At 37.6% G+C, this 16,984-nt stretch overlaps 1 protein-coding gene across 1 annotated transcript; it reads right to left on the reverse strand.

Moving 5' to 3' along the window:
- Window positions 1–34: 34 nt before the first annotated feature.
- Window positions 35–16,858, reverse strand: LOC308702198 (uncharacterized protein; the record flags this gene model as incomplete). Its single annotated transcript, XM_081384865.1, has 16 exons — window positions 35–531; window positions 614–668; window positions 5,309–5,399; window positions 5,488–5,697; window positions 5,857–6,183; window positions 6,295–6,519; window positions 6,604–6,951; window positions 7,267–7,370; window positions 7,517–7,608; window positions 14,721–14,774; window positions 14,872–14,960; window positions 15,046–15,255; window positions 15,402–15,728; window positions 15,870–16,067; window positions 16,153–16,500; window positions 16,810–16,858. The coding sequence occupies 16 exons, from the start codon at window positions 16,856–16,858 to the stop codon at window positions 343–345; spliced, it is 2,916 nt and encodes a 971-aa protein (XP_081240991.1). The 3' UTR covers window positions 35–342.
- Between the last annotated feature and the right edge of the window lie 126 nt (window positions 16,859–16,984).

Genomic DNA, 16,984 nt, shown 5'->3' on the forward strand with positions numbered 1-16,984 from the left:
ATCAAAACAATTGTATTTAGTTATTATTTTATTTACTACTACTGCATAATATCTCTCATGTACAGTCAAACTATTGCAGAAAAACAGAGGTGCATATCATCCTGAAGGTGATGACCAAATGAATGTACATTATCCTGCCTATTACATGGCTACTTACCAAAAAATAAATTGACATGAAAATTGATTTAAGCTGTAATTATGTTATTATACGATTATGAGAGAGTGCGGAGTTATACGATACAAATAAGAAATCGGTTGCTGGGGTTAAGACAACAGTGAATTATGCAGTTTATATATCCCAAATGCAATAATATGAACAGCTCACTAGAGGGTAACAGTGTGTTATTTGAACATGACAGTGGAATAGTGGACATCCTCTCTTTCTGTGGTGTCTGTGTCACGTAAGGCTGTAGGGATTGAAGATGCATCTTTTGTTTTAAAACTAATGCTGGAATATTGAATGTCTTGATTGTCGGCATCTGGTTTCTGCGTGAGGTTGGAGGATGCAGTGTTATCGTGCACTGAGTCATACTGGTGGGGGAAACATAATAATAAATTAGTAAGAAAAGTTAACATTTTAAATAAAACTAAATTTAGTGTCAGCCTTTCTCACCAGCACCTCCTCCTTTTCAACCCTGTTGGTTTTAGACAGGGCACACCTTCTCCTCCTTAAAGAAACAACCATTTATATACACAGTGGGGTCCAAATTTAATAGAAAATAAAAAAAATGTATCACAAAGTCCCAAAGTCCTATATCTTGACATTGTTTACTTAGATCTGCACAGTATCACACTTCATCTTATGAGTGCTCTTTTACTGCTTAAAGTAAAATGACAAAAACAGTCTTCTTTTAAACATCTAAAATGCTTTATATTGTGGTCATAAAATGTATAAGTGGTCTTTGTCTGTAATAAAAGTTATAAAAGTAATACAAGTTAAGTCTTCTTTTAAACAGCCATGAGATATCATGAAGTGGTTATAAGACATTTTTGTAGGTTCTTACCGTTTCCAGTGAGCTTAAAGGGACAGTTCACCCAAAAAATAAAAATGATGTAAACAATTATTCACCCCCGCCCATTGACTTCCATAGTATTTTTCCTACTATGGCTGTTTGATTATCAACATTCTTTAATGTCTTCTTTTGTTTAACAGAAGAAAGAAACTCATGCAAGTTTGGAACAACATGAGGGTGAATTATCCCTTTAAACTAGGTCAAAATGAAATGAACATTAACCTCATTGGAAACACACAAATATGAACAAAGAACCAGTGAACCACTGAAAGTGCCAGGAACCACTGCTAACACATTCTTAGCCGCCTGACATTAGAAAATAGAACTTACATGAATGTGGTTAACCAGACTGTAAAATAACATATTTTTGTGCACTTTTGTGCACCTTCAAGACAAGAACAAAAATAACCAATAAGCTGGACATAAAATAAATAAATAAATAAATAAATAAATAAAACAGTTAGCTGCATACACTTTAAGGGCCCTATATTAACGATCTGAAACGCAAGTATCAAACGCGAAACGCAAGTAACTTTGTGGGCGGATCTCGGGTGCTGTTGCTATTATACCAGCGTGATAAATGACTCTTGTGCCCGATGCAAATCTAAAATGGGTTGGTCTGAAGTAGCTACATTACTCATAGGTGTGGTTTGGGCGTAACGTGAAATTACCAATCAGAGCGTCATCTCACATTCCCTTTTCGAGCAGGCACGCTTGTTCCATGGCGGATTGCTATTATAATGGCGGATTTGGCAGGCGCACGCCAGGAGCGGTTCACAGCCGAGGAGACCGACGTTCTCATCAGGGTCGTAAAAGACAGAGAAGTGACATTGTATGGGGATGGGAGAAACCCACCGAAATTAGCTTCGGTCAAACAGGCGTATAATAATTTTGGTAAATCTGTAAGCTAGATTTTTACCTATTTTTTGTTTAACATGTCTTTGAGTTTTCACATTTTTAGGACAAAAAAAAAAAAAAAAAAAAATTTCACTCCCCAACCAAACCCCAGGCAGGCATATAGAAATACAAAATAGCAAGTTACAAAATTAGCTAGATTCTTCCTACATATAAAACTTCACACATCTAATGCATCTTCAATATTTCCACTTTTAAGAAAATTCAGAAACACCTCCCAGATGTTCGCAAATTCAGATGATTTCTTCTTTGTTATATATGTAAGCTTTTCAAGAGCCAAACAAGATGACAGGTTTCTTAGCCATAGTCCAAGAGAGGGGCAATCAGCCTTTTTCCAATATAAAGCAATAGATCGTCTGGCTTGCAGTAAACACAAATCCACCATTTTTCTCTCTTTTACAGACAAGGAACAATTTTCTGCATATAAATTCAATACACATAACATAGGACATGTCGTGACTTGAGAAGAAGTAAACTGAGAAATGCATTGGGTCACCTCATCCCAAAATTTCTGAATCTCCTCACATTCCCAAACACAGTGAAAAAATGTACCAGGGAATTTATTGCATTTAAAACAAAGATCTGGGATATTTGGGTTAAATTTGTTTAATCTTACAGGGGTTATATAGGTCCTCATTATCCAATTATATTGTAAAAGTCTAAGACGAGTATTTATGTTTACCTATTTTTTCACATCTTCATGGACACCACAATGATTTCCCAAGTGGAATATTTTTCCTTGTAATTATGTATGGTTTGCAAAATTGCAAAAAGTGTATGCGCGTTGTGCACACGCTACATAATGCCCAAGCATGTGCCCTTAGCACCTGAAAGCGCCACTGAAAACACACCACTGACTTCAGACTAGGTTTTTCCTGGTATGTGGCGGAATTGCTTTCTGGAACTGCAAAATAGCACCAGGGAACGTTTGTGCCGGAACATGCCTCCTCTTTTCGCTGAATCGTCCCCGGGAGCGCAAGTTCATTCCCTAATTTACCGGCGTGCGTCTGTGGAGGGAAAAGTCCACTGTGCGTCAGGTGCAAAATAGGAATGATACACGCGTCGGTGCACAAAATCAATTGCGCTGGGTGAAAGATAGGGCCCTAACACTCCTAAATATCAATTGAAAATGTTTGTGACCTTTGAATGACCTTCGAGTTTCTTTTTGCATATATAAATATTAAACTACCAATTAAATCGACATGCTTTTTCCCTATATTACTACATATGTATTAGATTTGGCAAAGCCAATGAATAAAATATGATTTACTTTGTGAATGTATTGTTCCTTTGTACGTTTCCTCACAACTTTGACTTTTACTTTAAGGGAAATGTCCTATAACCACTTATTACATGGCTTGAATTCCAATGTCTTGATAACAGACCGCTGCGAAGTATAACACACCGTTGCCATGAAAAACAGAGCGTTGCTATGGACGTTGGAGCGTTGGAGCCTCCGCTTCGCGTCGGGGTCCTGTTCAGCCTGTCGGGGTTGTTATTCGCTATAACAACCGCCTCGCTATACATTATCCCTTACTTAATAATATCTTATGGCTGTTTAAAAGAAAAACTTAACTAAAACTTAACTTTAAAACTCAACCTTTGTTACTTTACTTAAAGCAGACAAAGACCACTTAGAAATATTATGACCACATTATAATGCTTTTTAGATGTTTAAAAGAAAACTTTGTCACTTTACTTTAAGCAGTAAAAGAGCACTCATAAGATGAACTGTGATACTGTGCAGATCTAAGTAAACAATGTCAAGATATTAGAGTTGTGAAAGTAAAAGATGGGATATAGAATCCATTATAACTTAAGTGGACAAAATTACATTCATTGTGTGATATAAATTATCATGCTCGATAGTTATAACCACAAATAGGTAAGTATTATTACTGTTGTTACGGTTATTTATGAAATGATACACCACACACTATAAGGTTGTTTTTCAGGCATTGTGTGTGTATTATAATGCATTAAGAGTACACTTATGATGCAATATAAATGCAGGCTTTATCTGGGGTTATAATTAGGGATGCACCGATTGGGAAATTCTGGGCCGATACCGATACCGATGTTTAACATAACAACTTGGCCGATGGCCGATGCCGATGCCGATGTTTTTTCTTTTTGTTATTTATTCCTTCTTTTGTGCCACTGAAACATACAAGTCTTTCGGCTCTTGATCACACTATCCTAGAATGAGCACAAATTCAATCAGACCAAGCAATTTATGAAACAAAAAAAACCTTTAATGTCACTTTCTGGTTGACAGTTATAACCTTATTTATAAGTTCTTTTTCAGTTGTTATGAGGAGCAATATGAGAGAGAAATTTGGTAATCATTGTCTGACCCAACAAAAAAAACATTATAATATTCATTTTATTTTTCGTGTTCGCATTTATGAGGGAAAAAACACGGGTGAATGTTCATATTAAATTTTAAACGCGCACGCGCTCTTCTGCGAGAGAGAGAGAGAGCCCCGACCGCGCGCGCGCTCTCACTCACTATTCAGAGCGGTCAAGCTTCCCCGTACTTTTTGACAAGCGTCCTTGACAGGGAGGCCAGAGCTTCTTTGCAGCTCAAGTCGGCGGCGGTGTGTACAGTTAACGCTCTATCTGTTGACGGCGCTGAGGGAAAAGCTCCCGCCACTGGAAGAAGCGGTCGCCGCCCATTTGTGTCCTCCTGCGCACCCATCAAAGCCGTGCAGAACGTCTTCAGCACTCGCGGATCGTGCATACTCCGCCGCTTCTTCTGCTACACACCATGGTCGTTCTTTTCTCGAGAAAAGGAGTTTTCTCATAGAAAAATAAATAAATAAATGCGTCATTGTACCCAGCACTTCTGAAAATGCACTTCCGAATGCGTCTCTGTCCCCAGCATATCAAACCAAACTGACGCCCATGTGACATCGGCGAATGTCATTTTTATTTCCCGATGGCCGATGGCAGTTAACGAGGCAAATATCGGCCGTTACCGATGTTCAGCCGATGCATCGGTGCATCCCTAGTTATAATGCATTGTACTCTTAAAAGTTATAACCACAAATAGGTAAGTATTATATAATGTGTTTTACCTGTTGTTATGATTATTTATAAGATGATACAACATATTATAAGGTTGTTATAATGCATGTATTATTAAGGGTAGGAATACCCTTATACAGTAATGCAATATAAATGATTTATAGAAAGTGTTACCAATTATATTTATTTATGATCAAATTGCATTCAATTATTTTACAATTTGAGTCAATTTTAAACAGATTTAATTTCATTTGTGACAAAATAGTGCAGAATCTTAGATATTTACTTAGCTCATAATTTTATATTTTATGTTTTTCAAAATCCTAGAACTTAAAACAAAATGTACTGACCTATACCACAGGACTCCTAGAGTCAACGCAAGAGTCAAAAACACACACAGTACAACTGCAGTGTTTCTTAGTGCTGTGCTCTCCTCTTGGTCTGTGAGCAGAAATTAATCATATCAGAAACACTCAGACTGCTGTAATCATTTCAGACTAAAGCACATGTATCATGAGAGATGTGTCACCTTCTACAGCACAGGAATACTCTTGAAGCTCTTCATTGCTGACTGAGTCCAGGTACAGCTTGTTGGCTTTAGTGAATCCATCCGTTACCTGCCGTCCATTCTTGTACCAGATGTAAGTATGTTTGTTGTTCAGAGTGCATTCAGTTGAACAGCTTAATATCACTTCTTGTCGCTCTGATATCATGTTTGGGCTGCTTATCACCTGCGTATCTGAAAAACAGAGTTGAAGTATTTCAAGTTGGCCTTAAGTGATTTTGACTGACATGGAAAACAAAACCTCTATAAAATGGAATATAGTATTCTTGATGGCAGTAAATTGTCTGTGATTCTTCTCATTAAAATGTTATCAAATCTATCATGATCAGTTACCTGTAACAGTAAGAATGACTCCAGGTGATCCAGAGTATGTTCCTCCTGTCCTGTCAGTGATGATCCTGAATCTATATTCTCCAGAGTCGTTCATCTTGAGCTCTTTGATTCTCAGTGTGTTTCCCTCATACTCCACACGACCAGCGAACTGATGCTCCTCACGCAGATCCTTGAGGTCACGAGGCCGACCGTAATGCCAGAATGTTTTATTTACAGTATAACCAGAGGGATGTGAGTATGTGCTGGAAATATCTACTGTTGAGCCCATCAAAGCACAGACTCTTCTAGAGGAGTAAGACACATCCCAGCAGCCAGTCTTAGAAATACCTGAAAGAGACACAGATTAACATGTAAAACTCACACTTACTTTAAAACATGTTTAAATATACACATGGATGAACAAACAGTACCACATTGTGTGTATCATTTGACACTCACACACAGAAGAGGAGGGATGTTCACGGTTACGATCAATAGAGCAGGAATATCTGCCAGCATCTGTGCTGGGTGACAAAAGAATGCCGTGAGACTCTGTATATGTGAAATACTTTCCATCATTCATCCAGTAATACCAATATCCAGAGGTGCAGGAAGAGTCACAGGTCAGTTTTATACTCTGATCTCTCGAGTCTGTAGATGCAGGATTAGTTCTCACTTGCAGCTCTAAATTAAAGTAAAAAATAAGAAAACTTTATGACATGACAAATGAGAACAGATGAAGTGACCAGAATCTAGACTCAGTTTCACCTGTGACTGTTAGATTGATGGCGGCTGAGCTGAGACGTTTAAATCCATCCTTCATGATGAACATGAGCTGATATTCTCCAGAGTCTCTCTCTCTCAGGTCTGATATTGTGAGTGTTAAACCGCTGTATGAGAACTCCTGCTTCACCCGTCCTGAGTAGTCCGAGTCTAAAGTCAAATCTTCAGGTTCATCACTCTTTCTCCAGTTTGAACTCTGTTTCCGGCTGAACCAGAACACAGGTTTGATGTTGGTGTTGTAGTAATAACACTTCAGTGTCTCCTGAAACCCCTTCACTGCACAAATATTCTCTTTACTACAGTACACAGAGAGGCGGTCCAATGTTACGAAGCCTGAACAAGAAAACATTTCATTACTGAGATGAAGTTTACATACAGACAGAGGAGAGATCCAGTCCAGACTCTGCTGCTCACACACACACAACCATGATGATCAGTTTAGTTCAAATTTAAATATTGTCAAAAAAGTATTTTTTAAATACACTGACATTGGAGAACAGTGAGGAAAGTTAAACTATTCCAACATTCAGACCTACTGGACATTAAGTTAAAATCAAAACAATCACTTTTGGAACATGTGAAAGATAATTAAAGCCACATTTAAATTAAAACATGAGAGATGAGAATAAGACACAGTAATTCTCAAACCTGTATTGTGCAGCAGCAGCAGGATCAGCGGTAAGAGTCTGGAGTTCATGTTCTTCACTTTCTGTACATTCAGATGTTCAATGAAACACACAGAGCTGCTCATCCTGAGAAAAATAAAACGACACACTCATTGAGTGTGATTGAGTTTGACTTTACAGTCAGACCTCATGAATACAGTAACACACTTCAGAAAGTCATGCTTAAAATTAAATTTTAATGTAATGTTTAAATGCAATTAAAGATTAGGTACCTTAAATGTTGCTGTTGTTCTCTGATGTTGTAGTTTCTACTGTCTGTTTTAGAAGCTGTGCAGACTCTGCTGATCTTATTTCCTTCCCTTTTCTTACAAAAAAAAAAGGAGATGCTTACACTTCAGAAAACGTTTACTATTAAACTCAACTCAGGAAGTCAGTTTTAGCCTTTATGTTACATGATCTGTTAATAATCAGTTTAAATTAATTAAAACTTGAGTTATTTTCTTTTTAAGTAATATTAAATAAAAATCTAAATAGAAAAAAAAGTTTAAATATTAAATATTGCAGATCTTCATAAATCAAAGGTAAATATTATTTGATCATTTTTTCTGAAATAAAATTGTAATCATAAGTATCATAAATAAAATTAAAATCATAAGTTTAAGGAAACACATTTATATATTAATTTCAATTTCATCAGATGGCCTTTTGTTTATTTAAATTTTTTATTGCCACAGGATTATGGGAAATCAGACACGGAGAAGGATACATTTGCTGCCTTCAATAACCAACAGCATGAATCTTAGAAGACAGAATGTTATTGTATGATGTTTTTTTTTGTTTCTTTTCTCTGACCTACAGTAAGTATAAAAAGCTAAAGGTCGATAAACACAAAAACTCAAGTTCAAACTCAAGTTCAACAGAGATAAAAATTTAAAGGGATATTTCACCCAAAAATGAAAATTCTGTCATCATTTACTCACCCTTACCTTGTTCAAATCTGTATAAGTTTCTTTCTTCTGTTGAACACCAAAGAAGATATTTTGAAGAATGTTGGTAATCAAACAATTGATGGACCCCATTGACTTCCAGTAGTCACCGACCATTTTATTAGGTCCACCTGTTTTTTAATGCAAATATCTATTCAGCCAATCACATAAGCAACTCAATAGATTTAGTCATTTAGGTTGGTCAAGATGATCTGCTAAAGTTGAAACAGCATCAGAATTGGAAAGAAAGGTGATTTTAGAGTGACTTTGAATGTGGCACTGTCGTTGGTTGGTCTGAGTATTTCAGAAACTGCTGATCTACTGGGATTTCATGCACAAGTATCTTTAGGGTTTACAGAGAATGGTCTGAAAAAGAGAAAATATCCAGTTCTGTGATCTGGCAAAAAGGCCTTTTTGATGCCAGAGGTCAGAGGAGAATTGCCAGACTGGTTCCAGCTGATAAAAAGGCAACAGGAACTTAAATAACCAAAGTTGGACAATAGAAGATTGAAAAGTTGTCTGGTTTGATGAGTGCAGTGATGTTTAGATGGCATTTGACAAAAATCATGAAAGCATGGATCCATCCTGCCTTGTATCAAGGGTTCAGGCTGCTTCTGGTTTAATGGTCTGAGGGATATTTTCTTGGCACACTTTGAGTCTCTTAGTACCAATCGAGCATCGTTTAAACGCCACAGTCTACCTGAGTATTGTTTTTGACCATGACAATGAGTTCACTAAACTCAAATGACCTCCACAGTCTCTCCAGATCTCAGTCCAATAGAGCACTTTTGGGATGTGAAGGAACAGGAGATTCGCATCATGGATGTGCAGCCGACAAATCTGCAGCAACTGTGTGATGCTATCATGTCAATATGGTAAAAAAGGAAGGAAAAGGTGGCACACAACAGCTCCAAAAATAGAAAAATATTTATTTCATATTCTCACCGCAGGCGACGTTTCGAGCCCTGTGGCTCTTTATCAGACAATGAACACATGCACTGATAAACCCTTATATACAGCACATAACTAATATCAATATGGACCAAAATCTCTGAGGAATATTTCCAGCACCTTGTTGAATCTACACCATGAAGTATTAAGGCAGTTCTGAAGGCAAAAGGGGGTCCAACCTGAAATTTACTTTAAAATCTGAGTGCAAAAACTCGCAAAAGAAAAATTAAGTAAATTGTACTTTTTTCCCCTTCAGTATATATAGGATATTTAAAAGATTTTGCCATCTCTAAACTGCTAGGATACTCTTAGGACATGGTACTGATGATGCCATTATTTCCCTGGCTAATACACAAACACAAATCACTGAAGCAATGAAGTCTAGCAAGCTGTTTAAACAGGAGTTTGCTTTGCATTGCTTGGTCTTTGACTATGAGAACACAAAAGAGGACACAGTTTTTTCCTGCTTATTATGTTTATTGATTTAGCTGTTTTCCACACTAAAATCCCTTTTACACCAAGACCGATAACCATAACATTACCAATAACCATCAGGTGTTAAACATCATTCTAAGAGGTCAATGTCTAAATGAATCTGCAGTGGTCAAGTGGTACAAGTCAGAGCGCTCCAAGAATTCAGAGTTTGCAAGTGTTTTACGAGGACGTGGCTGTTTTTCAGAAGTTGGAATCTCATTATTATGGAAATTATGACATGGTGTGAACGTACATTTCTAGCAATCTTGTTCAAGTGTGTTTGATAAGGGTGTATAAGCAATAGGGTGTCATTTTTACTATCTCTTTAAAATTCATTTTGACACTGCTATTTCCTTCCTCTTTTCTAAAATAATTTTTGATAAATGACAAGTCAGTTGTCGTCTTTAGCCAAAATAAAGCACAGAAGGGACCAGGAAGTTTGGGTGTTCATTTGTCTCTCATGAACTCTGGAAACATGGAATCAAGTTAAAGGAACACTCCGACTTTTTGGGACTTTAGCTTATTCACAGTATCCCCCAGAGTTAGATAAGTCCACACATACCTTTTTCATTTCTGTGCGTTCTGTAAGTGTTATTTGACACACCCACCGCTAGCCTAGCTCAGCACAAAGACAAATGGATAAGGTAGCATACTAATCCCAATAATTGACAAAATAATGAAAACATTTTCCTACATGTTGTGATCTGTATAGTCACAGCGTGTACAAATAACAAGGCTATATGAGACAGAGACCATATTTAATCGGATAAATACTGGGAACTATATTCTCACTAGGCGTAGGAGCACAGCTACTTGGGCGGAGTGATTAGCGCAGCACATGAGACGCCCTGTGGTGAGAAGCAGAGAGTTCGCTCAGAGTTGGAGTAATAGAGTCAGCAATTACTAGATAGTAAATTTATAGTTTACAATCATGGGTGTTCGCTATATTGTAAAGAGCTGCGACAATAAACAGGGGAGACCAGGTAATACTATGATGTTTCATAGAATTCCAACCAAAAACGCTGACCTGATGAATCGATGTCTACTTGTTCTGGTTATAGATTCAAACACTCCTGTAAACAGCATCAAGAAGTATTTCGTTTGCTCTGAACATTTTACTATAGACGACTATTTTGAAAATATGCAAGTTGCCACACGGACCATGAAACGTGTGCTAAAGGATACAGCCATCCCATCGATAATAAAGACAGGACAAATTGGATCACCTGTTGCTGCGGTAAGTGTTCCGTTATGTTTTGAGATGACTAACATTAGCCATACTGTAACAGTGCCATGCTAATGTAATGTAACCTTAGTAGTGACACTATTACGTGAATAGAGGCTCCGTGTATCCCCTTTATTGTTATTATTGTGTTGTCATGAACACACTGTATCGCTCAATAACAAATGAGCGGCGCTAAATGTAACTCTCAGGACTGTAACATTAGTGACGCAAATATTTTGATTGTCATCAAGCCTTGACATTGATGGCAATACCCGGTCCCATTCATTACAACAAAGGCACTCAGTTTCTGACGGCATAGGTTGGCATGTTCCACATTTACACCACCAGTCCATGTTCGTTCTGATTCTCCCCTCAACATCAATCTGTTCGGCATCTTGTCTTACAACTCCTCGTCTGTGTATTCTGGCTCAAAACTATATGGTTCTGGATCTTGGTTTGATACCCAGTAAAATTCCTCTGACAATTCCTCAAAGTCAGCCATGATCACGAGTCACGTTCGCTACTAGCTAGTAAGTCAAATTTGTTTTGTTTACGGAACCATCATCAGGGCGTCTCGTGTGCTGCACTAATCACTCCGTCCAAGTAGCTGTGCTCCTACGCCTAGTGAGAATATAGTTCCCAGTATTTATACGATTAAAAATGGTCTCTGTCTCATATTGCCTTGTTATTTGTACACGCTGTGACTATACAGATCACAACATGTAAATAGGAAAATGTTTGCATTATTTTGTCACTTATTGGGATTAGTATGCTACCTTATCCATTTACATCCAGTCTTTGTGCTAAGCTAGGCTAGCGGTGGGTGCGAGGTATAACACCTGCGTGAAGTTGGCCCCCCACCCAACGCAAAACGTCGTCAAACTATGCTCAATCGTTTGTGCTCCGTTTGTGCTGGTTTGTGCTGTAAAAATTTTCGTTTGTGCTGTTTCGGTTTTTTGGATATTAAAAGAATATTTTTAGGTCACTCTGAGGTCACTCAGCCCCCCCATATGTTCCAAATTCACCCAAAATAGTCTCGTTCGTTTGTGCTTCGTTTGTGCTGGTTTGTGCCGGTAAAATTTTCGTTTGTGCTGCTTCGGGTTTTAAAATATCAGAAATTGAATTATAGACGATGACGTCACCAGCCCCCCCACATGCTCCAAATTCACCCAAAATAGACGCAATCGTTTGTGCTCCGTTTGTGCTGGTTTGTGCTGTAAAAAGTTTCGTTTGTGCTGCTTCGGTTTTTTAGATATTAAAATAATATTAGGTGGTCATTCTGAGGTCACTCAGCCCCCCACATGCTCCAAATTCACCCAAAATAGTCTCGTTCGTTTGTGCTTCGTTTGTGCTGGTTTGTGCCGGTAAAATTTTCGTTTGTGCTGCTTCGGGTTTTAAAATATTATACATTCAATTATTTTTGATGACGTCACCAGCCCCCCACATGCTTCAAATTCACCCAAAATAGTCTCGTTCGTTTGTGCTCCGTTTGTGCTGGTTTGTGCTGTAAAAAGTTTTGTTTGTGCTGCTTCGGTTTTTTAGATATTAAAATGATATTTTTAGGTCGTTCTGAGTTCACTCAGCCCCCCATATGTTCCAAATTCACCCAAACTAGTCTCATTCGTTTGTGCTTCGTTTGTGCTGGTTTGTGCCGGTAAAATTTTCGTTTGTGCTGCGTTGGGTTTTAAAATATCAGAAATTGAATTATAGACGATGACGTCACCAGCCCCCCCACATGCTCCAAATTCACCCAAAATAGTCTCGTTCGTTTGTGCTTCGTTTGTGCTGTTTTGTGCCGGTACAATTTTCGTTTGTGCTGCATCGGTCTTTAAAATATTAGACAGTGAATGAAAGCGAATTATAGACGGTGACTTCACCAGCCCATTAAATGACTTCAACCAGCCTGCATCTTCATGAACGCACCACAGGTTCAAAACAACACTTACAGAATGCACAGAAATGAAAAAGGTATGTATGGACTTATCTAACTCTGGGGGATACTTTGAATAAGCTGAAGTCCCAAAAAGTCAGAGTTTTCCTTTAAGAGAAATGGAAAAAAGTTCCTTCAACTGCACCTGAAGACACTTTACTGAAGTACTCTACTGAACTCTACTGAATGCACAGGATTTTAGGAAGTACTTAAGCATTTTGAACGTTTAAACTTTTCACAAGAACATTTAAATACTCCTGACCAGAAGGTGTCACTGTCTTCACAGTTAAGCACAGATCATGGAGGCAATGAAGAAATTGTTTTGCACAATGACAGGCGTCATTACTGTGGTTACATTTTTCTATTGAAATAAAAAAATATAAAAGTGCACACTTACACAATAATAAAATAATCATAAGATAAAGATAAACAGCACAAAGGCTAAGCCCCATATAGGACAGATCAATATACGATCAGTGTTGGGGTAATGCATTCAAGTTATGTAATCAGATTATAGTCAAAAGTACCTAGTAAAGAAACACATTACATTTAAATTTACAACAAATATCCGAGTTACTTTTTCAAATAAGTGACGCAAGTTACTTTGTTTCTCATTTATTGACTGACTCCTTTCCTGTCCCCATGTTGAGAGAAATCAGGAGTAAGACTACCTAGACTCTCTCACTTACACAAAACAGATTCAGTATTCCTCAAAATGAATAAAAACTGTGAAATGCAAACTCAGAATATTATGCAAAACTGAAATAATTAAATATGTTACTGTAAATTACACAAATATACTTTGTGCATTTAATCTCAATTTATTAACCAATGTCTTTACTGCTGACCTTTGATGATCCAATTCACATACATACCAAAAGGAAAAAATGACTGGTTAAACATCACATTTCTGTTTTCATTTATTTTATTTTATTTTTTATTGCTAAAGTGAGAGTGTTGAATTCCTAAAGGTTTGTTTGAGCTCCGCCCTTTATTGTTCAAGTGTGAATTTGCACTTCCTTCAGCCTGAAGATTTCACTTTTGGGGTGAAAGGGCATTTACATTCGACAAGCATAAGTAATTTTTGTTGTTCTTGTTAATAAAAACAAACAAATAAGTCCAGCCCACATGAGAAAAGTAAGTAATTGTCACGTCTTGATTTGGTTTTGTTTCATGTTCGTGTTTCATGTCTGTCATGTGATCCCCTGTTTTAGTCATGTGATCCTGCCATGTGTTCTGTGGTGTCATGCTGTCATTGGTACATTGTTTCATTGTGCACAGGTGTCCCTTGTCTAGTCATCAGTGTAGTGAATTTAAGCACTCATGTTTACCATGTGTCTTTGTCAAGTATTGTTTCACTGTAACCTCTGTTACCATGGCCATACCATGCCATGATATGATGTTTTGTAAATAAACTGCACTTGGGTTCTCCACAAACTTGCCTTCAGTTGACTACTTTACAGTAATGCAAATAGTTGCTTTTTCAGGGAGTAACTCAATATTGTAATGCATACTTTCAACTTTCCCCAACACTGTATACGGTCGTTATAGAATAAAATAATTTTGTTTATTGAAAGCACTTCTTACATTAAGCATAAGGAGGGAGAAAAGAAAAAAAAAAGTTTCATATCATTTTAGCTTTATTTGATTATGAAGACTGCTCAGTCATTGAGTCACTGTATATGACATCACTGTATCACTGTTGATAGCTCTGACTGTTGCTAGGTGATGATCTCACAATGGAAGAACACAATGACATCATCACTCCACCAGCTCTGATGGACAGACAGCAGATGAACAGATGTGGAGCATCAGATTCAGAGACAGACAAATAGAAAGATATTAAATACATTTACTGTGTTTATCATTGCATGTTTTATAGCAGATTCTTTATATACATAATTTCTCACCTTCAATTTTGTCTTCCGTTTGTTTTTGAGATTAGATGCATTCTGATGAAAAACCTGTTGAATCATAATTCACATTCTTATAATCTGAATTCACTTAAATGTATTCACTGTTCATCATTCAATTGTGAATTTCACTGGATGTTTTACTCACCACATCCACAGAGCCGCTATAAAGAGAAACTGAGGTAAAAACACCAGCAGAATGACTGTAATGGCTGAACGCTGTGATGTCCACTGGATCTTCACAACACAAAGAAGTGAATCATGACTATCAGAGAAACAGTCATTTCAGACTAAAGCACATGTATCATGAGAGATGTGTCACCTTCTACAGCACAGGAATACTCTTGAAGCTCTTCATTGCTGACTGAGTCCAGGTACAGCTTGTTGGCTTTAGTGAATCCATCCGTTACCTGTCGTCCGTTCTTGTACCAGATGTAAGTATGATTGTTGTTCAGAGTGCATTTAGTTGAACAGCTTAATATCACTTCTTGTCCCTCTGATATCATGTTTGGGCTGCTTATCACCTGCGTATCTGAAGAACAGAGTTGAAGTATTTCAAGTTGGGCTTAACACTGATTTTGACTGACATGGAAAAAAAAAAAAACCTTTATAAAATGTAGTAATATTCTTGATGGCAGTAAATTGTCTATGAATCTTCTAATTAAGATGTTATCAAACCTGTAACAGTAAGAACGACTCCAGGTGATCCAGAGTATGTTCCTCCTGTCCTATCAGTGATGATCCTGAATCTATATTCTCCAGAGTCGTTCATCTTGAGCTCTTTGATTCTCAGTGTGTTTCCCTCATACTCCACACGACCAGTGAACTGATGCTCCTCACGCAGATCCTTGAAGTCACCAGGCTGAACGTAATGCCAGAATGTTTTATTTACAGTATAACCAGAGGGATGTGAGTATGTGCTGGAAATATCTACTGTTGAGCCCATCAAAGCACAGACTCTTCTAGAGGAGTAAGACACATCCCAGCAGCCAGTCTTAGAAATACCTGGAAGAGTCACAGATTAACATGTGAAACTCACACTTACTTTAAAACATGTTTAAATATACACATGGATGAACAAACAGTACCACATTGTGTGTATTATTTGACACTCACACACAGAAGAGGAGGGATGTTCACAGTTACGATCAATAGAGCAGGAATATCTGACAGAATCTTTGCTGGGTGACACACTCATGTCGTGAGACTCTGTATATGTGAAATACTGTCCATCCTTCATCCAGTAATAATACCAATATTCAGAGGTACAGGAAGAGTCACAGGTCAGTTTTATACTCTGATCTCTCGGGTCTGTAGTTGCAGGATTAGTTCTCACTTGCAGCTCTAAATTAAAGTAAAAAATAAGAAAAAATTCATCACATGACAAATGAAACCAGATGAAGTGACCAGAATCTAGACTCAGTTTCACCTGTGACTGTTAGATTGATGGCGGCTGAGCTGAGACGTTTAACTCCATCCTTCATGATGAACATGAGCTGATATTCTCCAGAGTCTCTCTCTCTCAGGTCTGATATTGTGAGTGTTGAAAAGTCGTTTATGAACCCCTGCTTCACCCGTCCTGAGTAGTCCGAGTCTAAAGTCAAATCTTCAGGTTCATCACTCTTTCTCCAGTTTGAACCCTGTTTCCGGCTGAACCAGAACACAGTTGTGATGTTGGTGTTGTAGTAATAACACTTCAGTGTCTCCTGAAACCCCTTCACTGCACAAATATTCTCTTTACTACAGTACACAGAGAGGCGGTCCAATGTTACGAAGCCTGAACAAGAAAACATTTCATTACTGAGATGAAGTTTACATACAGACAGAGGAGAGATCCAGTCCAGACTCTGCTGCTCACACACACCCAACCATGATGATGATGATCAATTTAGTTCAAATTTAAATATTGTCAAAAAAGTATTTTTTAAATACACTGACATTTACAGTGAGGAAAGTTAAACTATTCCAACATTCAGACCTACTGGACATTAAGTTAAAATCAAAACAATCACTTTTTGAATATGTGAAAGATAATTAGAGCCACATTAAAACATGAGAGAGGAAAATAAGACAATAATTCTCAAACCTGTATTGTGCAGCAGCAGCAGGATCACAGGTAAGAGTCTGGAGTTCATGTTCTTCACTTTCTGTACATTCAGATGTTCAATGAATCACACAGAGCTGCTCATCCTGAGAAAAATAAAACACTCACTGAGTTTGACTGAGTTTGACTTTACAGTCAGAATCATGAAGTAACACAC

This window comes from Scardinius erythrophthalmus, assembly GCF_964197995.2.
Source record: "Scardinius erythrophthalmus genome assembly, chromosome: 14".
NCBI lineage: Eukaryota > Metazoa > Chordata > Actinopteri > Cypriniformes > Leuciscidae > Scardinius > Scardinius erythrophthalmus.